The 14,067-nt window shown below is 42.6% G+C and overlaps 1 protein-coding gene across 4 annotated transcripts in view; it reads right to left on the reverse strand.

Moving 5' to 3' along the window:
* Positions 1 to 14,067, reverse strand: part of LOC147114649 (DNA topoisomerase 1-like) — a 183,914-nt gene that overhangs the window by 111,538 nt on the left and 58,309 nt on the right. For 3 of the 4 annotated variants that reach the window (XM_085992493.1, XM_085992495.1, XM_085992496.1), the window contains one exon: positions 7,997 to 8,089. The exons of the other annotated variant lie outside the window; for it this stretch is intronic. In XM_085992493.1, the coding sequence (XP_085848619.1) occupies positions 7,997 to 8,089 (93 nt within the window). The remainder of the gene's footprint in view (positions 1 to 7,996; positions 8,090 to 14,067) is intronic. 4 annotated transcript variants of the gene reach the window in all.

The following is a 14,067-nucleotide window of genomic DNA, read 5'->3' on the forward strand; positions in this document are numbered from 1 at the left end:
TTAGCCCGACATCAGTCGTAGGGAAAATGCTGGAATCCATTGTTAAGGAATTGGTATCAGGGCACTTAGAAAATCATAACATGATTAGGCAGAGTCAACATGGTTTTTATGAAAGGGAAATCGTGTTTGACAAATTCATTAGAATTTTTTGAGGATGTAACTAGCAGGGTAGATAAAGGGGAACCAGTGGATGCAGTATATTTGGATTTCCAAAAGGCATTTGAAGGTGCCACATAAAAGGTTATTACACAAGATTTAGGGCTCATGGGGTTGGGGTAGCATGGATAGAGGATTTGGTTTACTGACAGAAAAGAGAGTAGGGATAAATGGATCTTTTCCAGGTTGGCAGGATGTAGCTAGTGGGGTGCCACAAGGATCAGTGTTGGGGCCTCAGCTATTTACAATCTATATTAATGGCCTAAATGAAGGGACCGAGTGTAATGTATCCTAGTTTGCTGATGATACAAAGCTTGGTGGGACAGTAAGCTGTGAGGAGAACACAGAGTCTGCAAAGGGATATAGATGGACTAAGTGAGTGGGCAGTAAGGTGGCAGATGGAGTATAATGTAGGGAAATGTGAGGTTATTCACGTTGGTAGGAAGAATAGAAAAACAGAATATTTTTTAAATGGTGAGAAAATTGAAAATGTTGGTGTTCAGAGAGATTGGGTGTCCTCGTGCAAGAAACACAGAAAGCTAGCATAAAGATACAGCAAGCAATAAGGAAGGCAAATAGCATGTTGGCCTTTATGGCAAGGGGGTTGGAGTATAAGAGTGAGAAGTCTTGCTACAATTGTACAAGGCCTTGGTGAGGATTGCGATGGGCCAGGCGACAAGACGACGGTGTACATAACCAAATGCTTGGTGCACTGGAAAGCCTGCGCACAATATCAAGGAGCATGGAGGAGTCCAGGGCTTTGTGCAGAGCTTGGAACCCAGCCTTTCAAACATGCAATGGGTGGGCACCTGCATCAACACCTGTGTAGCCCACCATGATGCAGCATCTGATTGCCTATGTCACAGCTTGCACTGCAGCACAAACAGCTTCCAAAAGGTCTGAATGCTGCAGCGGAAGCTCAGATTGCTGCCTTGCAAGCTTAGACTGCTGCCACCATACCACTGTTCAAAAGGGCTTCCAGGAGTCCATCAATCTGTTCTCCAACAGATCAGTAGGACTGTTGAGGTGCCGCCCCGGGAGAGTGGCAGTGGCTCCGTGGAACATGAACCTGCTGTCCTCTCTTAGGATGACAGCATTCCTGTTCCTACCTCTGCCACTCCACCATTGCCCTTGCCAGTCAGCCTAGACTTCTACAGCCCAGACCGAGATGCTTGAGGTCACCCTCCAAGGCCATCTGCAGTCCCCTCAATTGAAGGTCAGTAGCCTTCCACCACCCATGCAGCAGCCATTGGGGAAGCACCTCGTTAGGACTCTAGGATCAGCAAAGGCACACAGAGGAGACACTAAGGGGATGCACAAGGGTGATTAGTTTGTTTTTGCATGCACGATAAAATGATTGAATTTATAAAATTGAATTGGAATGTGCATTTTCTGGTGGTTTTTAATTTTATGTTGTTGGAAAGAGGACGAAGTGATGGTCAGTGATAGAGGAAGGTTAAGCACGGTGGACTGTTGGAAGATGTGATTGAGGTTACTGGTATCGCTCATGAATTATTTGATCATGTAGAGCCAAAGCAGAATGAGATTGTCTACATGGTAGCCTCCTTTGCTGTTCCTCCACATTCTGTTGTACTTCCTCCACTTCTTTCTCCCCCTCCTCTCTCATCTAGCAGCTTATCCTGCTCTTCATGGCCTCTTCATTCTCCCAGTCATGCTCAATTCTCAGAAGCCCTACCGTGCCACCCATGTCTGGAGCAAATTGTTTCATTTTAAAACTTGTACTGAACAGAAAAGTACTTCAGCACCAGCCAGGGCACTCCCTGAAGACTATTTAAACTTTAGCCAAGTACAGGAAAGGATCCAAAAACACATACAATTGCACCAGCAGCCAAAAGAAATAATCCAGCAACTAACCTGCAGGCAGTTCATGATCCCTTTAAATAGCGTTAGTTGGGGGGGGGGGGGGGGGTCCTTTATGCCGTTTAATGTCATCTTTAGCTGTGCGAAGTTAAGACAGGACGTTGGCAAGAGTGTGCAGTTGGGAAATGGCAGCGTTTGCATCAAATTAGCATCATGACATGCCTGCTCTGCATGTTGCTGGCGGTCGTTAGGTGCATGTGCAAAACTCCTGTACCAAGATTGTGTCCTGTGCATCTTGGACCCCATTTGCGAGTGTTAGGTGGCCGAGTAGTGCCTAAAAACAGGCGCTACACAGAACATAGCCCCTATTGAGAGCCGAAGAAAAAAAAACTTCTGTTGGGTTCCTGGGTCTTGCTGTGTGGAGTGCGTTGGTGTTTGATGGGGTTGATTAAGTGAGCTTTTGTAGCATTTTATTTGCCTAGATTTTGCTGTAGCAGGGCATCCAACAGCATTTGCCGTTAGTTAGACTTGCCCTTGCATGTTTAGGTGTTTGAATTTTTTGTATGGCATGTTGCTGAAAGTGCGATCTAATAATGCTGCAATGAGGGAAATTGGGCATCTGGAACCCGAGTGAGCAGGGCAACCAACTCTATCTCCTTAATTAATCAGATTCTAGGATTGAGAAATAAACAACACAAGGACCAAGAAGAAAGTATAAATTAAAGTGGGTGAATTCAATGTCAAATCAGGTACGGAAAGAGAAATTAAAAAAAAAAGAGGGAAAGAAAGATTAGATTGAGAGGGAGAAGAGTGTAAAAGTTTTAAATTTGACATTTTTTAAATCTCCAACAAAAATTAATCCCTGAAGGAATGAGACTCCACACTTGTAAGAGTTAATTTTCAGTGCCAGAGGTTGATTGATAGTAATTAACACTTACTACATTGTTAAAAGGGTACTTGCAGTTGAAATGACAAGACTGAAACTTCTGTGGTGAGTTTAGTTCATATCTACTGTGGAAATACAGCAACTTCACGACATTCAATACATTTCAATGGTGAGGCTGACAGCGAGATGCCATTTTCACAAAAATAACGATGGAGCGGCACAACTCAGACAGCAACTTTTGGATACTGGCATTTAAACATGTATCGGCTCCTCGCCTGAAGTAGCTGTACCATTTACACATAAATAACAGTGAGCACTATTAGGCTACCATTATTTTAAAGAGTAAAATCTGGCCCAATACAACACTGAGGTACTGTGAGTAACAATTGTTTGATGCGAGATACGTAGGAAGGATGAAGGTCCGCGGTTTATGACTAGGACATGACACGCCTCATGACAGCTTCCATTGATTATTCCTCTGAAGTGCCATGGAATGTTTTTCTATGTTAACGGCACCATATAAATGCAAATTGTTGTTGTTCCAGTCAATGTCTTAAAGCCACTTGTGGTAAAGCAAAGCATGTACCAAGAACCCAGAGTGGAAAAGCTTCTAATTTTCCTGTCTTCTTCTAGTGATAATCCTGAGCAACAGTATATTTGTTCTGTGGATCTGAGCGATACTGGCAACAGTAACTTTACAGCACTTAACGTCGTAAAATGTCCCAAGGTGCTTCACAGGGGCATAATCAGACAAAAACTGACACCAAGCCAAAGAAAGAGACATTAGGACAGGTGACCAAACGCTTGGTCAAAGAGGTAGGTTTTAAACAATCTTAAAGGAGAGGTAGAGAGATGAAGAGGTCTGGGGAGGAAATTCATGAGCCTAGGACCTAGAGGCATGGTCATTGGGCGAAGGAAGTGGTGGATGCACAAGAGGTCAGAGTTGGAGGAATGTAGAGTTCTCAAAGGATTATAGGGCTGGAGGAGGTTACAGAGATAGGGAGGGACGAGGCCATGGAGGGATTTCAACACAAGGATGAGAATTTTAAAATCAAGGCGTTGGTGGATCGGGAGCCAATGCAGGTCAGCGAGCACAGGGATGATGGGTGAATAGGACTCGATGAGAGTTAGGATATGGGCAGAAGAGTTTTGGATGAGTTCACGTTTATGGAGGATGGAAGCTGGGAGGCCGGTCAGGAGAGTATTGGAATAGTTAAGTCTGGAGGTAAAAAAGCATGAATGAAGGTTTCAGCAGCAGATGGGCTGAGGCACGTGCAGAGACAGGCAATATTAGAGGTGGATATAGGTGGTCTTTGTGATGGAGAGGATATGGGGTCAGAAACTCAGTTCAGGGTTAAATAGGACACCAGGGTTGCGAACAGTCTGGTTCAGCCTCAGACAGCGGCCAAGAAGGAGGATGCAATCTGTTGCTCGTGAACGGAGTTTGTGACAATGGCTTCGGTCTTCCCAATGGAGGAAATTTAGGCTCATCCAGGACTGAATGTCGGACAAGTAGTCTGACAACATAAAGGCAGTGGAAAGAGAAGTGGCGATGATGTAGAGCTGGGCATCATCAGCTTCCATGGAACTGGATGTTGTGTCTTCAGATGATGTCGCCAAGTTGTAGCATATAGATGACAAATAGGAGGGGGGCCAATGATAGAGTAATTAAGTACTTTTGAAGTGTAGTCACTGTTATAATGTAGGAAACACAGCAGCCAATTTGCTCACAACAAGGTCCCACATACAGCAATGAGATAATAACCAGATAATCTGTTCTGGTGAAGTTAGTTGAGGGATAAATATTGGCCAGGACACCAGGGGGAAACTTCCCTGCTCTTCTTCAAAAATACAGTAGTGCCATGGGGTCTTTTACATCCACCCGAGGGCAGATGTGCCTCTTTTTAACGTCTCATCTGAAAGGTGGCACCTCTGACAGTGCAGCACCCCCTCAGTACTATACTGAAGTGTCAGCCTAGATTTTGTGCTCAAGTCTCTGGAGTGGGATTTGAAGTTACAACCTTCTGACTCAGAAGCAAGCGCTACCACTGAACCACAGCGGACGTCTAAATACACTAGTAGGGTTACTGCTAAAAAATAGATCAAGAATTTGACTAGTCATCGTCTGATCACAAACATGGTGTGTTAGAAAACGATCATAAATGGCATAGTTTGTTAATCTCCCTGCTACACGAGATAGTTCACCATCGGATCATTTAATGCTCGGAAAATTGAAATCCCCACATTACAGACAACACCCAATGTGGGTGCTTTAGCAATTTGTACCTGCAGGAAGAAAGATTAATAAGTCGTATATTGAAAATTCTATGGCGTTGTACTATCTGCTAATTAATCCCAGTTCTGTGAACACAGTATCACACTGCTCCAGACACATTAACTACACAAAATAATTATAATTCCTCCATCCACCCACGACAAATACCAGAGCTAGATTCACAGCTTTCAATACTCAGTCCAAGCACATGTCTTCAGCACTCTATTTGCTGACAAATCTCAAATTCATACTCCACAGCAACTTCCATTATGGTTAGAAAAACTCACTGCAGGCCTCATGAGCTGGCGAAGCCAAGGCAGTTCCATCACCCGAGACAAATTTATCACAGACTAAAGGATTTCCTAAGCATCTGTGAACAATCAATTGCAGCAATTACATCCACTAAAAATCGTGAATATACTTGCCCTCTGCTTGTTCATCTCAGCTTCAGGATCAGTGTACTGATTGGAGACCAGGTAATTCCCAACAGGAAATAAAAGTAAGGAAATCTGAAGCACGGCCATTGCAAATCTTTAAGATATTCTCTCATGGGCACAGTGTAGTATGGATATCTCTTGTTTAGCTGAATAATTTTTTTTTTTTTTTGGGAGAGGTCACTAGCATGGCCAATAGGGAGTGCCTATGGAGATTGTCTATGAACGTTGTCTATATGCATTTGATAAGGTTACGTACAAGAGATTGGCCCTGAATTTAGGATCTGGATGATGGCGAACTGGCAGCTTTCGTCGTCATTCCGCCTATGAAACTGACCACAACTTCGGGATTTGGTGCATGGAAATCCTGAAGTTGCAGTCTGTCATTCACTGCTCCGACACAGGCTGCGCTGTGTCCCGCCCCCCCACCTCACAGGGCCGGCAATCAGTGTAATCACTCAAATCAAGGAAAATTATTTAGCGCCATTAAATTCCCCACTAAAAGTTAAGCCCAAAGGGGGATTAGGTGTATCTGGGGTTTTAACAGCATATTGACTGCTAATCAAAGGTTATGGCCCTGAAATACTAATTTTGTGCAGTGTTAAATTTATCAATTTTAATAAAAATTAAAATTAAGAAACTTTAAAAAAAAGTTTTTTTTTTTTTTTTAAATAGTTTGTTCGTTATTTCGGGTTTGCCTTTTCCCCATGCGAGAGCCCCAATCTTTGTTTTGCTCTCTAACTATTTTAAAAAGTTAGAATTTTAAGAGCTTACCCACTTAATGTTCGCTGTCTGAGAATTCTGCGTTTTGACTGGCTGCTTAGACAGCCTGCTGACGTCACAGCAGCTCACACAAGGGGATTCCCACTATACTTCGTTGATTCGAACTGAACGCCGGCAAACCCAAACCTCGACAGAGATCGCAAGGTCTTTGTGTGCAGCTTACTTCGGGGCCAGTGGCGAACAGCTTCACCGCTGACCGCAAATTCCGGGTCATTATTAGAAAAAATAAAGTGCACAAAATTGGAGGTAACCTTGTGACATGGGTCTGTAATTGGTTGGGAGGTAAGAGATGGAGAGTTGGGATAAAGGGCTCATTCTCAAATTAGTGGGATGTGACGTGGTGTTCCCCAGGGATCTGTATAGGGCCTCAGCTTTTCACCATATATATTAATGACTTGGATGAAGGAAGAGAGAGTTGCATATCTAAGTTTTCAGATGACACTAAGAGGCACAGTAAATTGTGTAGATGAGGTCGAAGATCAGCCATGATCTTATTTAATGGCGGAGCAGGCTCGAGGGGCTGTATGACCTACTCCTGCTCCTAATTCTTATGTTCTTATGAGAGCAGGAAGTTACAAAAAGGGACAGATAAAGTGAGTGGGCAAAACTATGGCAGGTGGAGCTTAATGCGAAGTCATCCATTTTGGACTGGAGAAAGAAAAATCTGAATATTTTCTTAATGATGAGAGACTTGGAGCTGTGGAGGAGCGAAGGGACTTTTGGTGCCCATGTGCACAGATCACTAAAAGATACACACAAAAAGTGCACAGGTACAAAAATGATCAAAAAGGTTAGTTGAATGAGTTTTCATCTCAAGGAGCTGGAAAACAAAGAAAAGGAAGTGATGCTTCAGTTATACAGAGCCTTGGTCTGACCCCATCTGCAGTACTGTGTTCAGTTTTGGGCACTGAACCTCAGGAAATATATATTGGCCTTGGAAGGGGAACAGCACAGATTCACCAGAATGATACCAGGGTTTAGAGTTAAATTATGAGGACAGGTTGCATAAACTTGGCTAGTATTCCCTTGACTTTAGAAGGTTGAGTGGTGATCTAATCATGGTCTTTTAAATGATAAAAGGTTTTGATAGGGTAGATACAGAGAAACTATTTCCTCAGGTGGAAGAATCCAGAACAAGGAGGCATAATTTTAAAGTTTGAGTTAGGATTTTTAAGGAGACAAATCAGAAAACACTTTTTCCACACAAAGGGTAGTGGAAAAATTGGAACTCTCCCCCAAATGCTGTAATTTGCTGAGTCAATTGAAATTTTCAAGACCAAGATCAATAGATTTTTGTTGCATAAAGGTATAAAGGAATATGAAGCAAATGTAGATAAATAGAGCGGAGATCAGCAGCGAAGGCTCGAGGGGCTGAATGGTCTACTCCTGTTCCTATGTTCTTAAGACAGCTGCATTGGTCACGATTAAGAAAACACAATAAACACAGATCTGCTGTTTTAGACGTTTACACTGGATGGGCTGGTTTACAGGGCAGCTGTGGGGAAGTGTGGCTTTAAATAGAAAGTGGAAAAATCAAAAGGGAGAAACAATTGGTGTTCAATAAATATCGGATAACTGAACGGCTTCATTAGACCAACCAAATCATTGACTGCCACCATATCACGTCATTTAGACACTTACTGGTCAGAACTGGTGTCACAGTAGACCCTTTTCATTTTCTTAGTACTTTCAACAGGAAACTGATCTCCATCCAGGTCTTGTTCTTCACCCAACCTACAATCATATAGAAAACAAACTTCAGCTTTCTAAATGGGCAGGCTTTCATATTTTCATGTCATAGCCCCTCGCAGTGAAGCTCTTCATCTTAGCCTTCCCTTCCTTCCCACCACAAACAGCAAGAAAACTTCACCCTCCTACAGAAGCCCATGGTTTTGTAGGTTTAGTTTTGTTCAGACTAATATTTACTTACTGTCTTTGTTCTAAAGTACAACTACAACAGCCTAGTTTTCATGTCCCTTTTTATTATGTGTTCTGGTTGGTCAAATTTCATAGATTACACTAAACTGGGGGTGGGGGGGGGGGGGGGGAAGACACTGAAATAAAGAATAGATTTGCCTTTCTAATCTAGGCTTTATTAACTTAAAAATCGTGTAGCACATCTTCAACACCCAGTCCCAACTAAAGGCTGGAAAGAACTGAATTTAAGATGGCCACCACAAATCACATGACATCAACTACCAATGAGATTACAGCATATATCCCAAGGCAGGAAACAAACAACCAATCACAATACTTCTTACTAAACAAAAATAATCACCACATTCACCCCTCCTTTTAAAATATACTCCAACCTAAATAACCTTTACAATTTATAATTATTTACAACTAAAACTATGCACAGACAAAATAAAACTATTCAACATGACACAATACTAAGTGAGCAACAACAAATAGTAATATTGCACATAAGTATCTCTCAACTAAAACAATATAATATAATATTTCAACAATTTTAAAACATTACTATCAACTTAAAAGTCCATTTTCAATCGGTCAACTGGATATCTTGTTCGTGTCGACCTTCTTAACCTTGGTGAAAATCCTTGCCCTCCCACACCAGGAGACACAGAAGTATCTTCTGCAGGAAGGCTATCCATCTCCCGATTTTCAACGGTTTCCGGATTAGAAATCCCATCAGGAGGTAAACTGGGACGGTCATGAACATCCATCGAGGGCTGACTAATAGAAGTATAATTATCTGCAGTCGGATTGGAAATATTCGTAGTATCTGTAACAGCATCCACATTATCTGAATCATGACTATTGTTAATATCCTCAGAAGAGGGCTGGCCACCACAAGGAGCCAAGTCTTTAATTGAAACGGTACTTTCTTTCCCATCTTGGAATCGAATATGAGCATATTGGGAATTTGCCTCCAACAGCTCCACCTCCTCCACTAAAAGATCATATTTTGACAATCTAACATGGCGTCGAAGCAGCACAGGTCCCTGCATAGTAAGCCATGAAGGTACCGAATATCCCGTAGTAGATCTCCGCGGATAGTTAAAGAGCCTTTCATGGGGGGTCACATTAGTAGCCGCTGAAAGCAATGATCTAATGGAATGCAGGGCATCAGGCAGTACCATTTCCCATTGTGTATTCTTAAGGTTCCGGGATGTCAAAGCCAACATAACTGCCTTCCAGATCACCCCATTGTATCGTTCGCACTGTCCATTACCCTGGGGATTATACGGGGTAGTTCTGCTAGTAGAAATAACCCGACTCTGAAGGTATTCCTTCAACTGGGAAGACATAAAAGAACTTCCCTGATCTGAATGGATATACGCAGGCATCCCAAAGATGACAAAGTTGAGTCAGACATTTGATAACTGTAGCAGCTGATACATCGGCACAAGGAAAAGCAAAAGGGAACCTTGAAAACTCATCCACAACAGTAAATATATATCGGTTTTGAGTAGTTGAAGGAAGAGGCCCCTTAAAATCGACGCTCAAACGTTCAAAAGGAGAAGTAGCCTTTATAAGATGAGCTCGTTGAGGCTTAAAGAAATTCGGTTTACACCGAGCACAGATAGAACATGATGAAGTCATCCGCTTGACGTCTTCAACTGAAAAGGGCAAATTCTTACTGCGTACGAAGTGTATCATCCTCGTAACCCCAGGATGACATAAGGCATTGTGAAGATTAATAAGCGTATCTCCATGAATCACAGAACAATAAGCCCTCGACAGCGCATCAGCAGCAACATTATCCTTCCCCGGACGATAAACTATATCAAAATGGTAACATGCCAACTCAATCCTCCACCTCATTATTTTATCATTCTTAATCTTTCCAAAATGTTTGACATCAAACATAAAGGACACAGACTTTTGATCAGTTACCAACGTAAAATGTCGCCCCGATAAATAATGTCTCCATTTACGCAGTGCATCTACTATTGCATACGCCTCTTTCTCTATTGAAGAATGCCTTTTTTCACTATTGTTCAAGGTACGTGAGAAAAAGGCCACAGGTCTTCCATTTTGGTTCAGAGTAGCCCCAATTGCAAAATCAGAAGTGTCCGTCTCAATCACAAAAGGAACCTGCTCATCAATAGAATGCACAACTGCTCCAAGGATATCCTTTTTAAAATTATCAAAACACGTCCTGGCCTCCCATGATAGAGGATATGTCGTAACCCGAATAAGAGGCCGGATCTTGTGAGAAAAATTTGCAATCCAATTAGAATAGTAAGAAAACAGTCCAACAACTCGTTGCAAAGCCTTAGAATTAGTAGGACAAGGTAAATCAATGGTCGCAGACGTTCTGGGTCTGGTTTAATCTTGTTTCCCGAGATAATGTACCCCAGTAGATTTACCTCAGTGGTCGAAAAGGTACACTTCTCTTTATTGAAAGTTAAACCAACTTTTTCCGCAGCTTGAAGGAATCTTTCTAAATTAGAATCATGCTCCACCCTTGATTTGCCACACACCGTGATGTCATCTAAGTATGAAAAGGTGTCAGAGAGAGAGTTATCACTTATAAAAGCATCCATTGCCCGTTGAAAACAAGCAACACCATTAGTAACACCAAATGGTATTCGGCAAAACTGATACAGCTTTCCACCAGCCTCAAAGGCCGTATATGGTTGATCCTTCTTAACAATAGGAATCTGATGATAAGCACTCTTTAGGTCAATAGTGCTAAAAACCTTATACTGAGATACTTTATTGATAAGCTCATCAATCTTAGGCAAAGGGTACGCATCTAATTGAGTATACCTATTAATAGTTTGGGAATAGTCTATCACCATTCGTTTCTTATGTCTCTCGTTAGTCGTGACAACTACCTGTGCCCGGCAAGGCGAACAACTAGGTTCAATGATTCCTTCCAATAAGAGACGTTGAACTTCAGAATTAATAAATTCTCTATCCTGACTGCTATACCTTCTTGACTTGGTAGCAATTGGCTTACAATCCGACATCAAATTGGAAAAAAGTGATACTGGAGGAATAGATAAAGAGGTTAATCCACAAATAGATAAAGGTGGCTTAGTCCCTCCAAATGAAAGACTAAGAGACTCGTGTAACTGAAGCACATCATGTCCAATCAAAATATCCGCACAGAGATTAGGCAAAACAGATAGGCGTATATCAGTATACGTATTACCTAGAAGAATCAATTTCACAAGGCAACAACCAGCTACTTGTGAAGTGAGAGTCGTCTGAGCCATACACACCTGATAGGAAACAGGCGAAATTTTCAAATGCTTCTCCTTCGCAAACTGAAGACTTATAAAACTCTCGGTACTGCCCGTATCTATAAGGGCCTTCACTTCCAACCCATTAACTTGGGCCGTAACTATAGCTTTGTTTAGGCCATGAGCAAATGCAGCAGAAATTGATGCAATAAACGCCCTATCTAAAGGCTGAATAGTCACAGAGGAGGTAATTGAACCTGATGATTTACACACACGTGCGTAATGACCTCTCTTGCCGCATTTACTACACACAGCCTCCCGAGCAGGACACTTCAGACGAGGGTGCCGGACGTTCCCACAAAAAATAACACTTCTGAATCCTAGAGGCAACAGCCGCTGAAGTAGAAACTGTTTCAGAATCTAGTAAACCACTCCTATTAAGTCCACATAATTCCTTTTCATCCGGAACTGCCGAAACCACAGTCACAGGCCGATTAAAAAGAGCATAAGAATCTGAACTTCTCTGAGCCACATCCAATGTAGAAGCTTGCTCAAAAGCACTCTTAAGATCCAAAGTCTTATTTTCTAACAACCGCTGACGAATTGATCTAGACAGTAATCCATTAATAAAAGCATCCCGTACCGATTCATCCTTATATTAGGGTCAGCATTGAATCGTTCTGGTTGAAGATATCGCTCCATTCTGACAAAGTTAATAAATTGAAATAAAGAACAGATTTGCCTTTCTAATCTAGGCTTTATTAACTTAAAAATCCTGTAGCACATCTTCAACACCCAGTCCCAAATAAAGGCTGGAAAGAACTGAATTTAAGATGGCCACCACAAATCACATGACATCAACTACCAATGCGATTACAGCATATATCCCAAGGCAGGAAACAAATAACCAATCACAATACTTCTTACTAAACAAAGAATAATCACCACAGACACCAAGGAAGAGATAATATTGGTAAGTGGACAGAACTATGGCAGATGAAATTCAGTTCAGGTAAGTGAAAAGATGTACAGTTGGAAAGAAAAAAAATTGAACAATTAAGAAGAAGTGGTATCAAACTAGCTAGAGGAGAGGCTGAGAAAGATCTGGGAGTAAACGTAAACTTGACATTGACCATGTCCAGCCAACATACAACAGCAATCAAAAAGTAAACATAATTCTGAGCTATACTGGCAAAACAACAAGTCTGAAATCATCTTGCTGAATCAGTATCTGGTCAGGCCGCACCTTGAACAATGCATTAATTCTGATCACTGAGGAAAGAGGGCAACACCAACATCTTGGAAATGGTGCAGCGAAGGATTATAAGACTGATCACTAGAGGACTGAGTAATGAGGAAAGGTTAGAAAAACACAGCGCCTTTCGAGGCTGAAAAATACTAACCAAGAGGGAACCTTACAGATGATGTGGAGATGCCGGTGTTGGACTGGGGTGGACAAATGTGAGAAGTCGCACAACACCAGGTTATAGTCCAACAGCTTTATTTGAAATCACAAGCTTTCGGAGCGCTGCTCCTTCGTCAGGTGAAGTGAAGAGATGCATATAGGCACAGCATATATAGTCAGAGAACACTGCCAGATGATTACAGGTAATCTTTCTAACTGCCCTTTATCACACCTCAGCAGAGAGATAATCACAGCAATCAAAGGTGTGAATGGTGTCCAAACAGGTCAGTCAGGAAAACATTACATCAAAGAACAATGAGGTGGGGTCACAAGGGGTCAAATGTTGCAGATGCTGGAGTCTGTATGAAAAACAAAAAACATTTTTTTTGCTGGAAATCACAGCAGGTCCGGCCGCCTCTGTGTAGAGAGAACAAGCCAACGACGCCTCGAGTCTGGATAACTCTACGTCAGGTGGGGTTACATGTAGCGTGACATGAACCCAAGATCTCGGTTGAGGCCGTCCTCATGGGTGCGGAACTTGGCTATCAGTTTCTGCTCGATGATTTTGCGTTGTCGTGTGTCTCGAAGGCCGCCTTGGAGAATGCTTACCCGAAGATCGGAGGCTGAATGTCCTTAACTGCTGAAGTGTTCCCCGACTGGGAGGGAACACTCCTGCCTGGCAATTGTTGTGCGGTGTCTGTTCATCCGTTGTCGCAGTGTCTGCATGGTCTCACTGATGTACCATGCTCTGGGGCATCCTTTCCTGCAACGTATGAGGTAGACAACGTTGGCCGAGTCACATGAGTATGTACCATGTACCTGGTGGGTGGTGTCCTCACGTGTGATGATGGTATCTGTGTTGGATGATCTGGCATGTCTTGCAAAGGTTGCTGTGGCAGGGTTGTGTGGTGTCGTGGTCGCTGTTCTCCTGAAAGCTGGGTAATTTGCTGCGAACGATGGTCTGTTTGAGGTTAGGCGGCTGTTTGAAGGTGAGTAATGGAGGCATGGGGGTGGCCTTAGCGAGGTGTTCGTCATCATCGATGACATGTTGAAGGCTGCGAAGAACATGGCGTAGTTTCTCCGCTCCGGGGAAGTACTGGACGACGAAGGGTACTCTGTTGGTTGTGTCCCGTGTTCGTCTTCTG

Source organism: Somniosus microcephalus, chromosome 7 (assembly GCF_052327205.1).
Source record: "Somniosus microcephalus isolate GS21.2 chromosome 7, FLI_Smic_1.0, whole genome shotgun sequence".
NCBI lineage: Eukaryota > Metazoa > Chordata > Chondrichthyes > Squaliformes > Somniosidae > Somniosus > Somniosus microcephalus.